At 52.0% G+C, this 16,445-nt stretch overlaps 1 protein-coding gene and 1 long non-coding RNA gene across 3 annotated transcripts in view; one reads left to right on the top strand and one right to left on the bottom strand.

The window, feature by feature from the left end:
- The first annotated feature begins 1,326 nt into the window (after positions 1–1,326).
- On the top strand, positions 1,327–1,700 carry LOC127479352 (uncharacterized). Its single transcript, XR_007907534.1, has 3 exons — positions 1,327–1,443; positions 1,474–1,563; positions 1,594–1,700. It is a non-coding gene; the product is annotated as an uncharacterized LOC127479352 (long non-coding RNA).
- Positions 1,701–1,710: 10 nt separating this feature from the next.
- Positions 1,711–16,445, bottom strand: part of SETD2 (SET domain containing 2, histone lysine methyltransferase) — a 51,504-nt gene continuing 36,769 nt past the window's right edge. The window contains exons 14-21 of one of the 2 annotated variants that reach the window (XM_051806047.1): positions 15,925–16,108; positions 12,765–13,458; positions 11,485–11,619; positions 11,222–11,361; positions 10,142–10,253; positions 5,271–5,351; positions 5,095–5,196; positions 1,711–2,005 (exon numbers count right to left, since the gene is read on the bottom strand). In XM_051806047.1, coding sequence (XP_051662007.1) covers positions 1,844–2,005; positions 5,095–5,196; positions 5,271–5,351; positions 10,142–10,253; positions 11,222–11,361; positions 11,485–11,619; positions 12,765–13,458; positions 15,925–16,108 — 1,610 coding nt within the window. In that variant the 3' untranslated portion in view covers positions 1,711–1,843. The remainder of the gene's footprint in view (positions 2,006–5,094; positions 5,197–5,270; positions 5,352–10,141; positions 10,254–11,221; positions 11,362–11,484; positions 11,620–12,764; positions 13,459–15,924; positions 16,109–16,445) is intronic. The other variant, XM_051806048.1, reaches the window with a different exon arrangement.

Here is a 16,445-nt window from a genome sequence, read left to right as displayed (position 1 = left end):
GTGTGTCCCAAGGACATGTATCCCTGGGCATCCCGGTGTCCCCACAACCGTGTCCCCTCGGGTGTCCGTGTGTCCCTTCGGGTGTCCATGTGTCCCCCCGGGTGTCCGTGTGTCCCCTCGGGTGTCCGTGTGTCCCCTCAGGTGTCCATGTGTCCCCTCAGGTGTCCGTGTGTCCCCTGGACATGTATCCCTGGGCATCCCGGTGTCCCCACAACCGTGTCCTCGGATTGTGTCCCCTCAGGTGTCCTTGTGTCCACCCAGGTGTCCGTGTGTCTCCCCAGGTGTCCTTGTGTCCCCTCAGGTATCCTTGTGTCCCCCCACGTGTCTGTGTGTCCCCCCAGGTGTCCGTGTGTCCCCTCAGGTGTCTGTGCCCCCCCCCCCAGGTGTCCATGTGTCCCCTCGGGTGTCCGTGTGTCCCAAGGACATGTATCCCTGGGCATCCCGGTGTCCCCACAACCGTGTCCTCGGGATGTGTCCCCCCAGGTGTCCATGTGTCCCCTCAGGTGTCCGTGTGTCCCCCCAGGTGTCCTTGTGTCCCCTCGGGTGTCCTTGTGTCCCCTCGGGTGTCTGTGTGCCCCCCCAGGTGTCCGTGTGTCCCTCCAGGTGTCCTTGTGTCCCCTCAGGTGTCCGTGTGTCCCCCCGGGTGTCCCTGTGTCCACCCATGTCCCCAGGACACCCCAGGTGTCCCCACACCCCCCCATCCCACACGGCCCCGGAGTCTCCCTGGCTGTGGGGACACCCCAGGGACCCCAAGTCAGGTGGCACCTGTGATGTAAAAGGGCCTTTTTAACCCCAAAATGCCCCCGGGTCACCCCACCCTCCCCCCTTTCCCACTCCCCAAGGATTCCTGGGAATCCTGAGGGCCACAGGGGAGTCCTCCCCAGACCCCCCCCTCCCACCCGTGTCCGGCGTCGATTTGGATTTTTTTGGGGGGGGGGGGCTCGTTTTTCTTTGGATTTTTTATTTTTTTCTCTTTTTTTGCCTTTTTTGTTTTTTACAAAAAAAGTTTCCGTAAAAATTGGAGAGAAAGTAAAATGCTCGAAGCAGTAAAATCAATCTTATCCACATGGCCAGAAATCCGCAGTTATTTACAGGGAAAAAAACACGGGGAAACCTCTCGGGAGCGGGAGGGAAAAACCGAGGAAACAACTCAAAAAAAAACCCAACAAAAAACGAAACAAAAAAAAAAAAAGGGGGGGAATAACCCCAAAACAATTCCTGGCAAAGTGTTCCCGTGGGATAGGCAAGTTCAGGGCTAAAAGCGACAGGGAAAAAAAAGCAAATTATTATCAATATATTCACATATACGTTAAAATATAATACAGAGCTCCAGAGCGGCGCCGGCAACGCTCGGCCTGGAAAAGCCCAGTTTGGGAAAACCAGGCCTGGCAAAGCCCAGTTTGGGAAAACCAGGCCTGGCAAAGCCCAGCTTGGGAAAACCAGGTCTGCCAAAGCCCAGCTTGGGAAAACCAGGCCTGGCAAAACCCAGTTTGGGAAAACCAGGCCTGGCAAAGCCTGGCTTGGGAAAACCAGGCCTGGAAAAGCCCAGTTTGGGAAAACCAGGTCTGGCAAAGCCCAGTTTGGGAAAACCAGGCCTGGCAAAGCCCAGTTTGGGAAAACCAGGCCTGGAAAAGCCCGGCTTGGGAAAACCAGGCCTGGCAAAGCCCGGTTTGGGAAAACCAGGCCTGGCAAAGCCCGACCAGGCCTCGGCGTCGGGAACGACGGTTCCTTTCCTTTAAAAAAAACGTCACGGGGAAAATAAAATTCCCAGGTTGGGGGAGTTCCAAACGGCCAATCCTGGTGGGAAGGGACGGGATGGGGGGGGTGGGTGTTATTCCAGGTGCTATTCCAGCTCCGTGTCCTCTTTGGGCTTGTAGAGGATCCCGAATTTCTGCATGTACTTCTTGATGTACTCCTTGGTTTTGTGTTTGACGTTCTCGTTGCACTCCAGGTCCTCGGGGTTCTTGCAGTACTTGAGCTCCTTGTTCATCACCCCGTGGGTCAGCTGGAAATGTGGGAATGCTGAGTCAGGCCTGGAATTCCCACTGAGCCCCAGCCTGGCCATTCCACAGCCCACTGGGCCATGATTCCCTAAGGAACTCCTGTGACTCCCAACTATTCCCCAAGCTTTGATCCCAAATAGTTCCTGCTATTCCCCAAATAAACATTCCCCAATATTCCCCAAATATTTCCTGTTATTTCCCCCAATGAATTTCCTATTTTTCCCCACAAATATTTCCTGTTACTTCCAAATATTCCCTAAGCTCTGTTTCTGTCATTGCCCAAGTATTTGTTATTCCCAAAATATTCCCCATTATTCCCCAATCACTCCAATTGGTTACTATTCCCCAAATATTTCCTATTATTCCCCTAATTAATTGCCTATTATTCTCCCAATATTCCCTAGATATTTGACATTATTCCCCCAATCCATTGTCTGTCATTCCCCAAATATTCCCTAAGTCAATTTCCTGTTATTCCCCCATTATCCAAATATTCCCCATTATTCCCCAAATATTTCCTATTATTGCCCCAAATAATTTGCTCTTATTTCCCAAATGTTCCCTAAATCCTTGATATCATTCCCCAAATATTCCCCAAGCTATTTTGCTGGTTTTCCCCAAATATTTCTTATTTCCCCAAACATTTCCCATTATTCCCCCAATTAATTTGCTATCATTCCCCAAACATTCCCTAAATATTTGCTGTTGTTCCTCCAATATTTGTTATTATTTTCCAAACATCCCCAGGTTTTTTTCCTATTATTGCCCAAATATTTCCTGTTATTTCTCAACCACTCCCCAAATACTGGTTATTATTAACCAAATATTTCCTATTATTCCCCAAATCACTTTTCTATTCCTTTCCCCAATATTCCCCAAATATTTCCTATTATTCCCCTAATTAACTGCCTATTATTTCCCCAATATTCCCTAGATATTTGACATTATTCCCCCAATCCATTGTCTATCATTCCCCAAATATTCCCTAAATTAATTTCCTATTATTCCCCCAAACATTGTCCAAACATTCCCCATTATTCCCCAAACATTCCCCATTATTGCCTCAATATTCCCCATCATTCCCACAATTAATTTGTTATTAACCCCTGAATAGTCTCAAAATATTTGCTGTTGTTCCCCAATACCTGTTATTATTTTCCAAACATCCCCAAGCTATTTTCCTATTATTCCCCAAATATTATTTCCTGTTATTCCCCAACCACTCCAATTGGTTATTATTCCCCAAATATTCCCCAATTATTTCCTATTATTCCCATAATTAATTGTCTGTTATTCCCTAAATATCCCCAAAAGATTTTATATTATTCCCCCAATATTTGCTATTATTTCCCAGATAGTCCCTAAGATATTTCTTTATTATTCCTCCAAAAATCCTCCAAATATCCCCCATTATTCCCCAAATATTTCCTACTATTCTCCCAATTCATTTGATATTTTCCCCCAAAATATTTGCTGTTATTTGCAAATATTCCCTAAGCTATTTTCCTATTATTGCCCAAATATTTCCTGTTATTCCCTAAACATTCCCCAAATACTCTCCATTATTCCCCAAATATTTCCTATTATTCCCCAAATCACTTTTGTATTACTTTTCAAATATTTCCTGTTATTCCCTCAATAATTTGCTATTATTCCCCCAATATTCCATAACTATTTGGTATTTTTCCCCCAATATTTGCTATTATTTCCCAGATATTCCCTAAGCTAATTCCCTATTATTCCCCCAGACATTGTCCAAATATTCCCCATTATTCCCCAAATATTCCTCAAACAACTCTTCTATTACTTTCCAAACATTCCCCCAATATTTGCCATTATTCTCCTGATAATTTGCTGTTATTCCCCAAATATTCCTTATTATTTCCCATCTATTTCCCAAACCATTTTGCTGTTTTTCCCCAAATATTTGCTGTCATTCCCGAGCTATTCCCCCAACCATTTTCCTATTGTTTCCCAAAGATTTGCTATTTTTCCTAAAATATTTTCTATCATTCCCCAAACTATTTTGCTGTTTTTTCCCCAAATATTCCTCTGATATTTCCTGATATTCCCCAAGTACTCCCTGTTATTCCCCACATTGTTGCTCCTTTCCTTCCCTTTTCCTCCAGGTGGATCCAATGGATGGGGTGACACAGCCCACCCCCTCCCTGCACCCTCCATGTCCCCATGTCCCTGAACCCATGTCCCTGTATCCCATGTCCACACGTTCTGACATCCCCATGTCCCTGTATCCCATTTTCCCATATTCCCATGTCCCTGTACCCATGTCCCCACATCCTGACATCCCCATGTCCCTGTATCCCATTTTCCCATGTCCCTGTATCCCATTTTCCCATGTCCCCATGTCCCTGCATCCCATTTTCCCATGTTCCTGTACCCATGTCCCCATGTTCTGAATCCCATTTTCCCATATTCCCATGTCCCTGTACCCATGTCCCCACATCCTGACATCCCCATGTCCCTGTATCCCATTTTCCCATGTCCCTGTATCCCATTTTCCCATGTCCCTGTATCCCATTTTCCCATGTCCCCATGTCCCTGTATCCCATTTTCCCATGTTCCTGTACCCATGTCCCCATGTTCTGAATCCCATTTTCCCATGTTCCTGTCCCTGCACCCATGTCCCCACATTCTGACATCCCCATGTCCCTGTATCCCATTTTCCCATATTCCCATGTCCCTGTACCCATGTCCCCACATTCTGACACCCCCATGTCCCTGTATCCCATTTTCCCATATTCCCATGTCCCATTCTCCCATGTCCCCATTTCCCTGTATCCCATTTTCCCATGTTCCTGTACCCATGTCCCCATGTTCTGAATCCCATTTTCCCATATTCCCATGTCCCTGTACCCATGTCCCCACATTCTGACATCCCCATGTCCCTGTATCCCATTTTCCCATATTCCCATGTCCCTGTACCCATGTCCCCACATTCTGACATCCCCATGTCCCTGTATCCCACCTTCCCACATTCCCATGCCCCTGTACCCACCATGTCCCCACATCCACCCCCATTCCCATGCTCCCCATGCCCTTTTCCCACATTCCCACCTTCCCAGGTTCCCACCTTGCGGGCGAGGTGTTTGAAGTCCTCGGTGGTGGTGATCCTGCCCACCTTGCAGTCGGGTTTGCGGTAGGGGTTCAGGCACTGCACGATGAACTGGGACATCTGCGGAGACACGCCGGGCTCAGCTCCCCAGTCCCACCATCCCGGCCCCATCCCGGTGCCCCGGGAACACCCACCTCCTTCCGGAACACCTCCTTGCTCTTCTTGGCCAGCTCGCTGGACGTGTCGGCTTCCGCCGTCTTGGGCTTCTTGGAAGACTGGGAAGGGGGAATGGAGGGATGTCAGCGCTTCCCTGGCCCTCTTCCCACCCCGGGAACTGCCCAGCCCGCCCCACAGCCCGGTGGGCAGTATGTGCTTCCCAGCCCATTCCCAGTGAGCTTCCCAGCCCATTCCCAGTGAGCTTCCCAGTCCATTCCCAGTGAGCTTCCCAGACTGGTCCCAGTGAGCTTCCCAGCCCATTCCCAGTGAGCTTTCCCATCCAATACCACCACACTCTCCAGTCCATTCCCAGCACACTTCCCAGCCCATTCCCAGTGACTTTCCCAGCCTGATGAGGCTCTCCAGCCCAATCCAGGGACTTCCCAGCCTGATCCCAGTGAGCTTCCCAGCCCAGTGCTGGTCTCTTCCCAGTCTGATCCTGGCAGTCCCAGTGAGCTTCCCAGCCTGGTCCCAGTGTGCCCCCCAACCCATTCCCAATATCCTTCTCAGGTCATCCCCAGTGCTGTCCCCAGTCCATTCCCAATATCCTTCCCAGGTCAGGCCCAGTGCTCTCCCCAACCCATTCCTGATCCCTTTCCCAGCCCAGTCCCGGCACCTCCCAGCCCAGTGCCAGCACATTTCCCAGCCTGATCCAGGCACGTTTCCCACCCCATTCCTGGTGAGTTTCCCAGCCCAATCCTGGCAGCTCCACACCCCAAACCAGGCAGCTCCCAGCCCATTCCTGCTGAGCTTCCCATCCCTGTGCCAACACCCTCCTCACCCCAGCCCAGGCACAATTCCCAGTCCGATCCCAGCACAACCCCAGCCCAGTCCCAGCATTTCCCACCCCTGATCCTGGCACTCCCCAGATCGGTCCTGACACATTTTCCAGCCCAATCCTGGCACAATTCCCAGTCACACTCCTGGGCTGGGAGCACAGCCCTCAGGACCACTCCTTGCTCTTGTTTTCCTCGGAAAAAAACCCTGGAAAAAGAGCATGAGCAGGTCCTGGCAGAGCTGGGCTGATCCAGAGTGGGAGCGAGTCCTGCAGTGGGGGGGGGGTTTCCTTCAGGAATTCCCTGCGAGGGCTGGGACCCTCCACAAGCATTCACAGGGATTATCTTTAGCTGCAGCCAGGATAAAGTGGATTTTCTAGGAATTCCTGGCTGCTTCCCTGCGTGCTGATCCCTGATTTAATTTGCTGCCTGTACTGACAGAGCAGGACCGGCTCCGGCTGCATCCCGGAGCTCATCCCTTGTGCTCCACACCCACCTCCCACACACGCCCATCCCAGGCCCTGGGACATCCTCGGAGTCCAAGGAAGGGAAAAGCAGTGTCTCTCCACCAGCACTGTTTTCTGGGAGAGCTTTGGGAACTGCAGGTCCCCACGACTTGGGTTTGAAGGATGGCAAGAGCAAAAGCACTTTGGGATAGCTGGGGGAGGTTTCCCTTCTCCCTCTGCTCTGCTCTTTGATGATGTTCCGACGGCTCTTTTAATTGAAAAAATCCCCATTTTTTTAAAAAGTCTTTAACACTGAAAAAAGCAGGAGCCATCCCATTCCTTTCAATCCCTAAAAACGTGCCTGGCTGGAGGGCAGAGCTGCAAAATCCCGGGAGCAAAGGGACTGTGGGATGTAAATCAACCTTTCCGGGGCCGTTTTATGGCCGAGGGACATCAAAGCTCTGCAGTCCCTGCCCGGGGCTCTGCTGCCACTTCAAAGGGCCGGGAATGGGGAGCAGATGGATCCCGGATGGATCCCGGAGCGGCTCCGGCACGGCGGCGACACCAAACCCTGCAGTGCTCCACCAGCAAACCCTTCTCCACCCCCACATCCTTCTGCATCACCAGAACCTCCTTTATCCCCAAATCCTTCTCCACCAGCAAACCCTTCTCCACCCCCACATCCTTCTCCATCACCAATCCCTTCTCCACCCCAAATCCTTCTGCATCACCAGAACCTCCTTTATCCCCAAATCCTTCTCCACCCCCAAATCCTTCTCCACCAGCAAACCCTTCTCCACCCCCACATCCTTCTCCATCACCAATCCCTTCTCTACCCCCAAACCCTTCTCCACCAGCAAACCCTTCTCCACCCCCAAATCGTTCTCCATCACCAGAACCTCCTTCCTCCCCAAATCCTTCTCCACCAAACTGTTCTCCACCCCCAAATCCCCCTCCACTAAACCCTTCTCCATCACTAATCCCTTCTCCAACCCCAAACCCTTCTCCATCACCAGAACCTTCTCCACCACCAAATCCCTCTCTCCCATCAACTGTTCACCACCAATCCCTTCTCCACCAAACCCTTCTCCCCCAACAAATCCTTCTTCACCCCCAAATCCTTCTCCATCCTCAAACCCTTCTCCCTTAAACCCTTCCATCCCCAAACCCTTTTTTCCACCCCCAAACCCTTCTCCACCATGAAACCCTTCTCCACCCCCAAATCCTTCTCCATGACCAAACTCTTCTCCACCCCCAATCCCTTCTCCATTAAACCCTTTTCCATCACCAGAACCTTCATCCCCCAATCCTTCACTATCCCCTTCTCCAGCTCCAAATCCTTCCCCACCCTCAAATTCTTTTCCATCCCCAAATCTTTCTCCATCACCAATCTCTTCTCCACCTTTAAATCCTTCTCCATCCCCTTCTCCACCCCCAAATCCTTCTCCTCCCCCAAAACCTTCTCCACCCTCTAAACCTTTCTCCACCTTCTCCATGTGGGATGGGGGGGAAAAAATCTGTGCCAAAATTTGCAGGGAAAGATAAGGAGGGGAAATAGAAACTCCCTTTCCAAGCTCCTCCTCGTGCAAAGGCACCAAGTTCTCCTTAGGGAATTTCTCCTCATTTTAGGCTAAAATTCACCTTTATTTTAATATTAAAACCTCCTTAACAAGGGCTTTCTCTGCTGCCCCTCCAAAGCATTCCCATAACCCAAAGCTGAGCTGCCCACCAGGAAAACTAACCCAGGAAAAGCCCCCAGAATGGTGGTGTCCCTATTTATCAGCCTCTGGAAGAGATGGGGATGGAAAAGCCACAAAGATGCTCTTGGGGGAAAACCAGGAATGGCATCAAGAAGCCAAATGTGTGGGGAATTCTGGAGGAGCCTGACTGGGATTGTCTCCTCTGGCAACTGGGATCTGCTCCACTGACACCGACCTTCCCATGGAGAACCAACCAGCAGGGCCACGAACACATCCTGCCACAAATCCAGGCCAAAAGGATGGAAAACCTTCGGCACCCAGTGTCAGTGCCAGCATTCCCGAGCGCTCCGCCGGGCCACTCCCTCACAAAACCCCTTTTCCAAGGGGAAAAACGGGATTTAAAACGTGCTTTAAAGGGAAATGGTGCTGGGGGCTTCCCACACCTCTTGTGCCTTTCCATCAAAATCATCCCCCATGGAAAGGGAACACCAGGAATAGCAGCAGCAGCTGTTGGCTGGAGCCACGATGCCGGTGGGTTTAATCCCTCTTGGAAAAGGTGTGGGGTGGGGAGGAGGGCAAAAAAAATCCAAGGAATGTGGTGGGAGGCGGGAGCTATGACCATGGGAATTCAATGCCAGGAAAAACCCGACCTTCTAGCTCTCCTGACCCAGAAGAAAAGGATTTAAAGCTCTGGAAGGAGTAGGAATCACCTCACCAGGAGTTCACCTTTAGGAATGAGGGATTGATGGATTTAGGGAATTCCTGCACCTAAAAATTGGGATTTGGGGGCTTGAGTGAGCAGTAAAACCTGGAGGGAGCAGCCAATTCATGTCTGTCCCAAAGTGAAGCCCTTGGATCATCACCCCAGTCCTCAGCTCCTTTTTATCCCAATTTATGGACAAAAGCCACCATTTATGGGATAAAAGCCACCATTTATGGGATAAAAGCCACATTTATGGAAGCACCTTTCCTCACTCCCAGGAAGCACCGAGACCCTCAAAATTCCATAGGGAGATGACTCCCAGGCTGGGAAGCAGCAGCACAGCTCTGTTCCCTTGCTCAGAAGAGCCCGACCTTCTCCTCAGCACCTTGTTCTCACCACAGGGACGTTCCCAAATATCTCCAGGCTGCTCCACACCACCAAGCTCCAGCTCATCCCTCCGTAGGGATGAGTTTTCCAGTTATTTCAGCTTAATAAAACCTCAGCTAAAGCCTAAAATTAACATTCCCCTGAGAAATCCCAATATCCTCCTACAATATTTGCAACCCAAAGAAGCACAAGATCCCAGATCCGCAGGGAATGGCACAGGGTACGTGTGACACTGATCCAGGGGAAAAAAAAAAACCTTGGAAAGGCTTTTCTGGAAGCAACAACCCCTTGGCTGAGCAGCAAATTCCAGGTCTGAGCTCATTTTCTAATTAACTTTTTTACAGGGAGACAAATATTTGCCAGTAATTTCCTTGGAGTGAACTGGCCAGGAAGCACTCGGAGGCATTCCGGGAATGGGATTAACCCTTGGGATCCTGGCAGCACATGGAAAGGCGACAGTAGCCCAGTGGGATGTTCCTGAGTGTCCCAGGATGGGATTTTCCTTCAGGAAAATCTGTGGGAGCACTGGAGCAGCGAGAGAATTATTCCTTTCTTTCCATGGATCTCTGTTTTTCAGGGAATCAGAATGCTATCAAAAGGGCTTCTAAGTTACATCCTTAGTTTGTCCTATTTCAACATTGTTCCCACTCATTCCCCCTTTTTTTGGAGATCATAAAGTCAGCTCCCCACAGGGGGTTGGAATCCAGGGAAGAACATCCCACAGGGAATTGCACTGAGAGCATTAGGACAGATCTGAGGTCACTCCTGTCCCTGTCACCTCCCAAATCCGTCTGGACCCCCCCTCCTGAGCTCCATCCCAGGGCAGTGTCTCCTCACCTTCATGGGGTTCTCGTCGTACGTGGGGGTCCCCAGGTCCATCTCGGCCTCGTGCTCCAGGCCAGCGTCGTCCCCGGGGCTGTCCCACGTCGGAGGATCCCACTGGGTTTGTCTGGAGGGAGAAGGACACACAGAGACCATTGTCACCCCCTGAAAGCACCTGGGACCTGCTCCTCCATTGTCCCATCCAGTGGGACACCCGGACTCCACCACCCGCCGGAGATCCCGGCCTTGTCTTGCTCTTCATGAGGAGTTTGAAGGTTTCCAAGTTGGAGAAAGTTAAAACCCAGCAGGAAGAACTTAAAAAAAGGGAATTTGCGCTGTTTCCTATCACTGGTGACACTGTGGGATCAAGGGATGTTCATCCCCGGGATGAAATTCATGGCATGGAAAGGTGGGAACATCCCAACGGAGACTCCGGGGAAGGCACAGCCATGGGAGCAGCCAAGCCCTGTTGGGTCTCCTCATCTCATCCCAAGACTTCCAAACCATGGACAAATCACTAATTCCTGCTGGAGTGATTGTTATTCCGAGTGTTTGAAGGCCTCCTGTTCTGCTGTGGGTGTGTCAGAGATCCAGAATGGAGGTGGAAAAGATTAATGGGTGCAGAGAAATGTGTGGCAACAAGAACCGGCATCAGAACACTCCAGACACGGAAGAAAATATTCCAGCTTATCCCTGTAGAGAGGTGGATCTCCATACACACCTCAAATGGATTTGGAAATGTAAAAATATCCTTTTAAAAATCTGAAATTCCTTATAATTTTACATAAGTTCATAGGGATTGATCCAACGCCTTGGTAACTTCCCAAACTAATCCCAAAAGTGTGGGGAAAACACTGGGAAAGTTGTATTTCCTGCTCCAGGGGTGGGAGTTGGGCCTTTCTCCCAAAAAACAAGTGACAGGACAAGAGGGAACGGCCTCAAGCTGTGCCAGAGGTGGTTTAGATTGGATACTGGGAAAAACTCCTTATGGAAAGGGTTGTCCCGGGGCACTGGTGGCATCCACATCCCGGGAGGGATTTAACATCCATGGGGATGTGGAATTTGGGGATGTATGTGGGTGATCCCCACACTCACCTGGTGACCACGTGGTAGTAGTAGATCTTCCCCTCGGGATCTCGGGCCGTTTTCCAGTTGGGAGGGAGGACGATGGTCTTGGGCTTGGGAGGAGAAGGTGGAGGCAGGTCCAGGAGGTTGTTGGTCACCACAAGCTCTGGCTGGAAACAGGAATAGGACAGAAGGGGGGGAAGAGAAGGATGTGAGGGGTCATGAGAGAGGTCAGAGGGGTCCTGACGGCTCTTTATCCCACGGGAGAACAGCTGGGATGCAGCAGAGCTCACCTGCTGGATGGGCTGGGGCTGCCCGGCCGCCACGATGGTGGTCACGGCTGGGGGGGGCTGGACAATGACTCCCTGGGGATGAGCCGTGTAGATCTGCTGGCCCTGGATGTACTGGAGACCTGGCTGGGCATAACTCTGCAACGGAGCACAGGGAATCACACTCAGCTGCTTCTCCCAAAACAAAAACCCTTCGCTGGAGGACACAGAGCAGCTCCACCATCCCAGGTGGCTCCAAGCCCTGTCCAACCTGGCTGTGGACACTTCCAGGGATCCAGGGGCAGCCACAGCTTCTCTGGGAAATCTGTTCCAGTCCCTGTCCACCCTCACAGCCAAGAATTCCTTCCCAATATTATCCTTATAATTTGCTTTAAGCTGGTAGCTCCAGACCTGCTTCCAAAAGCCAAGGGAAGTCGAGCTCACACCTCCACGTTTTCCTGCTTTACTCAGTGGCAGTGGAAGCTCTTCCCAAAAAACAGCCCTTCAACGGCCAAAAAACCAATATCACTTTTATAAACAGGGTATAAAATACGAAACATTTCTGGAAGCTGCAAATTCCTGCCTGGCCCCAACAACTACGGAATCATCATCCCTGGAGGTGCCCAATATCCCCCTGGAGATGTTCAATATCTCCCACCCCTGAAGTGTCCAATATCCCCCATCCCTGGAACTGTTCAATATCCCCCATCCCTGGAATTGTTCAATATCCCCCATCCTTGGAATTGTTCAATATCCCCCATCCTTGGAAGTGTCCAATATCCCCCATCCCTGGAATTGTTTGATACCTCCCATCCCTGGAAGTGTCCAATATCCCCTGTCCCTGGAGGTGTCCAATACCCCTCATCCCTGGAATTGTTCAATACCCCCCATCTCTGGAATTGTTTGATACCCCCCATCCCTGGAAGTGTCCAATACCCCTCATCCCTGGAATTGTTCAATACCCCCCATCTCTGGAATTTTTCAATATCCCCCATCCCTGGAGGTGTCCAAGGTCAGGTTGGACAGGGTTCCCTCCTGGAGCAAGCTGGGACAGTGGGAGGTGTCCCTGCCCATGGCAGGGGGTGGGACTGGATGATCCTTAAGGTCCTTCCAACCCAAACCACTCCACGATTCCACGATTCTCTAATTTACGGCGTTTGTAGACAGAAAACACGCCAAAATGTGCTTTTCTCCTATTTTTGGGGGGGAAGCTCCCTGAGAAGAGCCGAGTAGATGCTCCCACATTACAAAGAGCGATTCAGCTCCGTGTTTCCCCCGCGTTCCGCGTCCCCCAGGGAGTTTACCTGGACGATGGGCGGGGTGGTCTGCGAGTAGGGCGAGGTGACGCCGTAGACGGTCTGGCAGGTCTGGCCCTGGTAGTAGATGGTGGGCTGGGACTGGGCGGGGGAGTAGGGCTGCTGCACGGCCACGGCCTGCTGGCCCGACTCCCACACGGGGCCGTAGCCCTGGCCCTGCACGGCCCCCGGCGCCGCCACCGGCAGCACGGCCACGTTGGGCTCGGGGTGCACCACGGCCTCGCCCGGCGCCACGTACTGCGGCGGCGGCACCTCCACGGCGGCGGCGGCGGCGGCGGCCACGTGCTGCACCACCGGCACCGGCTGCGCCGCCGCGCCCAGGGCCGGCTCCACCGCGTGCCCCACCAGAGTCTGGGAGTGCTCGTATCCCGCCGGAGAGCACATGGAGTCCATGGAGGGCGTGGGCAGCAGCACCTTGCCGGCGTTGGGGTTGCTGGGGTCCACGTAGGCCTGCATGGGGTAGCCGGGGGGGTACCCCAGGAAGCTGTGGTGGGGGGTCCCGTAGCCCATGGAGTCGTAGGGCAGCGGGGACGCCATTCCCAGGTTTTGGAGCTGCTGCTGCTGTTTCTGGGCCTCCCTCTGGGCCACCTCCTGCTCGAAGAGCTTCCGGCGCTCCTCCGTGGAGAGCTTGTTGCGGTCCTTGGGACGCACCTTCTTCTTGGAGGATGCCGGCGTGTCATACCTGGGAGAGAAGGGAGAGGGAAAGGGCTTGGGAGACCTCGGGAAGCTGCGGGTCCAAGGATCCCGCAGAAAAAGGACCAGGAAAAACCACCAGGAAAACCTGGAATGCCCAACAGCAGCAGCGGCAATTCTTAAAAACACTCCTTTTTCTCCAGTTGTTTGACCAACTGTGGGAACTCAGGAAAAACACCCACTGGTCCTGCTCATCCACGAGGAAGGAGCCAGGGCCCAGGATGTGATTCCAATGGACTGAGCAACTCCAGTCTGGGGCTGCTGGAGAGGGAAAGATGTCATAGGAATTGTCTGGAGGAGCTGCTGGGCAGCACTGGGAGAGGGAGGGAACACCTCCAGAGCCAAGAGAGCCCAAGGAAAGGGCAGAAGCAGAAGACCCTGTGGCATTTTTTCCCAAAGCAGGGCCAACAAGGAGCTTGGAAGAGGCTCCCAAACAGAAGGAGCAGCTCAAACTATGGCATCTCCACTCCCAAATTCCAGCATTGGGTCAGCATCCCATCCTTCCTACCTGAGGAACTCCCACTTTCCAGTGCCTAAAGGGGCTCCAGGAGAGCTGGAGAGGGACTGGGGACAAGGGATGGAGGGACAGGACAAGGGGGAATGGTTTCCCACTGCCAGAGGGCAGGGTTAGATGGGATATTGGGAGGGAATTCTTCCCACTTGGCAGCTGCAGACAGGACAAAGAACAAGGGAATCACAAGCAGCACATTCCTGTTTGGAGTTCTGCTCATTCCCAGACCACTTCAGCTTCAATAATTAACAGTGTGGATGGATTTTTTTTAATTCTTTCAGAGTTTTCATCCCAAAACACGGAGCAGCTGGAGGGATTTTTCCAAGGAATTAAAGAAGTGGGAGAAAAAAAAAGAAAAGCCGAAGGACTTTGATCAAAGCTCAGCCGAGGAAAGTTTCAGATCAAAGGTGGCCATTCTGAGACGTTCCAAGTGCAGCAAAAAAGGGATTACAGGGAAAAATGCTCTGCAGCCTTAATATGACGGATTCTCCAAAGCATCCGGGATGTTCTCCACATATCCTGTGATCCATTTCCATATCAAAAGCACGCTGCTACCAACAGATCCACTTAAGCTGCTTCCTGGCATTCCCAAGATCCGCTAATCCGAACCTCATTGACGTGAAGGGTTTGATTTCCATAATTAAAGTCTTTCCTGGCACCGCCTGGAATGTTTAGAGGAGGAGCAGCCGAGGAGAAAACCAAGGGTTTAATGTTCCTCTCTCCACCTCCTGCGTTATTTTTCCTCATTAAATCCTTGGGATAACAAAGTGGGATGGTCAGAGTGGGGAGAACATTCCCAGAGAAGGATGTTGGTCCTTCACTGCTCAGGGACACACACAAGGAAGAGCCAGAACAGGCAACTCCTCCCCCCAAAAACCCACTTGTTCTGTTAAAACAACCCAAAAAATCCATTCTTTATTTACTTCCCAGTGTGTTTCCACCCTGCCAATGCCTCATTCCAGGGGTATAGATTTCCCTCTTTGTTTTCTATCCAGATGTTTCCAACTCTCCCAGCACAGCTCCACGTGAGGAGCGAAGTTCCCTGGTCTGGCTGACTCGGCACCGATTGTTCCCTAATTACTGAGTGCCTTTGGATCCTATTGAACGGGGACAGCAGAAAACTGAACTTCTTTAAAGGAAATTCCACGGGATTTTTCCTGCCTGGAACATGATCTCAAGTCTCTCTGACCTGCAGGACATGGAATGTTTTCCTTCTCCTAATCACAAGTCGCCTTCTCAGCCATGGAATGGTGCCACCATTCCCAAGGGAAGAAGACACAGCACCAGCCTGGTGGGATCACACCTGCCTGGATTGTTGTCCTCACAGGAATATTTAGGGAATAATCCCTCCATCAAGGAAGGTTTTGGTGTTAGAATTCCTGCCTGGCCTGGGCATTGTTCCCTCCTGTACAGGCAGGGCTTGTTCCAAGTTCAGAATACTGGGAAGAGGTGGAGGAGGAGAAGGGAATGGGTTTCAAAGGGCTCAGAAGACCTCTTAGCATTAAGAGAGCTACACCCTGGAATTCCTGGATTCCCCATCCCTGGAAAGGTTCATAGCCAGGTTGGATGAGGTTTGGAGCCACCTGGGGCAGTGGAAGGTGTCCCTGCCCGTGGCAGGGGGTGGCACTGGGAGATCTGTAAGATCCCTTCCAACCCAACCCATGCCGTGATCCCTAATTTCTGTGCAAGAGCTGGCACAGCTTCCCTGGTCACCCACCCTTCATTCCCAAACCATGCCTGGAGATGAAGGTGTAGGTTATCCCAGAGGGAAAGGCCACCAAACCCTGAGGAACCACCCAACTCCGGTCAGGGAACGAATCGCACACGGGATTCCTCCAGGAGAAAATTCCCTTCCCCAGCCCTGGGTGACTTCAAAGATCACCAGGATCATTTTTCCAGGAGATTTCACCCGGGAACAGGACAAATCCCTGCCAGCCCACTCACCTGTCCTCCGGCCTCTTGGTGCCGCGCTCGTAGCCCGAGGGCGGAGGGGACAGCGAGTCCCGGCGCCTCTTCCTCTCCTTGCTCTGGCTCTGCCACTCGGGATCCCGCTCCCGGCTCAGGGGGGGGTTCTTGGGAGTAGGGGTCTGATCCCGGAGCCCGGCTGGATCCCTCCCACGGTCAGCTGCTGGGAAAAAACAGGGAGAAAGAGGGAATTTTTGTAGTTCTGAACATTAACAGCTCCCCTCTCCTGAGGAAGAGGTCTCAGGTTGTGCCTGCAGAGGTTTAGGTTGGATACTGGGGACAATTCCCTCCTGGAAAGGGTTGTCCAGCCCTGGCACAGGCTGGAGTCCCCACCCCTGGTGGGATTTAGAAGCCCTGTGGATGTGGCACTTGGGGACACGGTTTGGGGTGGCCTTGGCCATGCTGGGGAATGTTGGATTTGATGGTCCTGGAGGGCTTTTCCAACCCCAGTGGTTCCACGTTTCTGGTTGTCCCACATCCCCCTCAGGGCTCCACATCCC

This window comes from Manacus candei, unplaced genomic scaffold (assembly GCF_025592945.1).
Source record: "Manacus candei isolate 608988 ecotype Guabito, Panama unplaced genomic scaffold, ASM2559294v1 h1tg000066l, whole genome shotgun sequence".
NCBI classification, from domain to species: domain Eukaryota; kingdom Metazoa; phylum Chordata; class Aves; order Passeriformes; family Pipridae; genus Manacus; species Manacus candei.
This window is presented reverse-complemented; position numbering and strand designations above follow the sequence as displayed.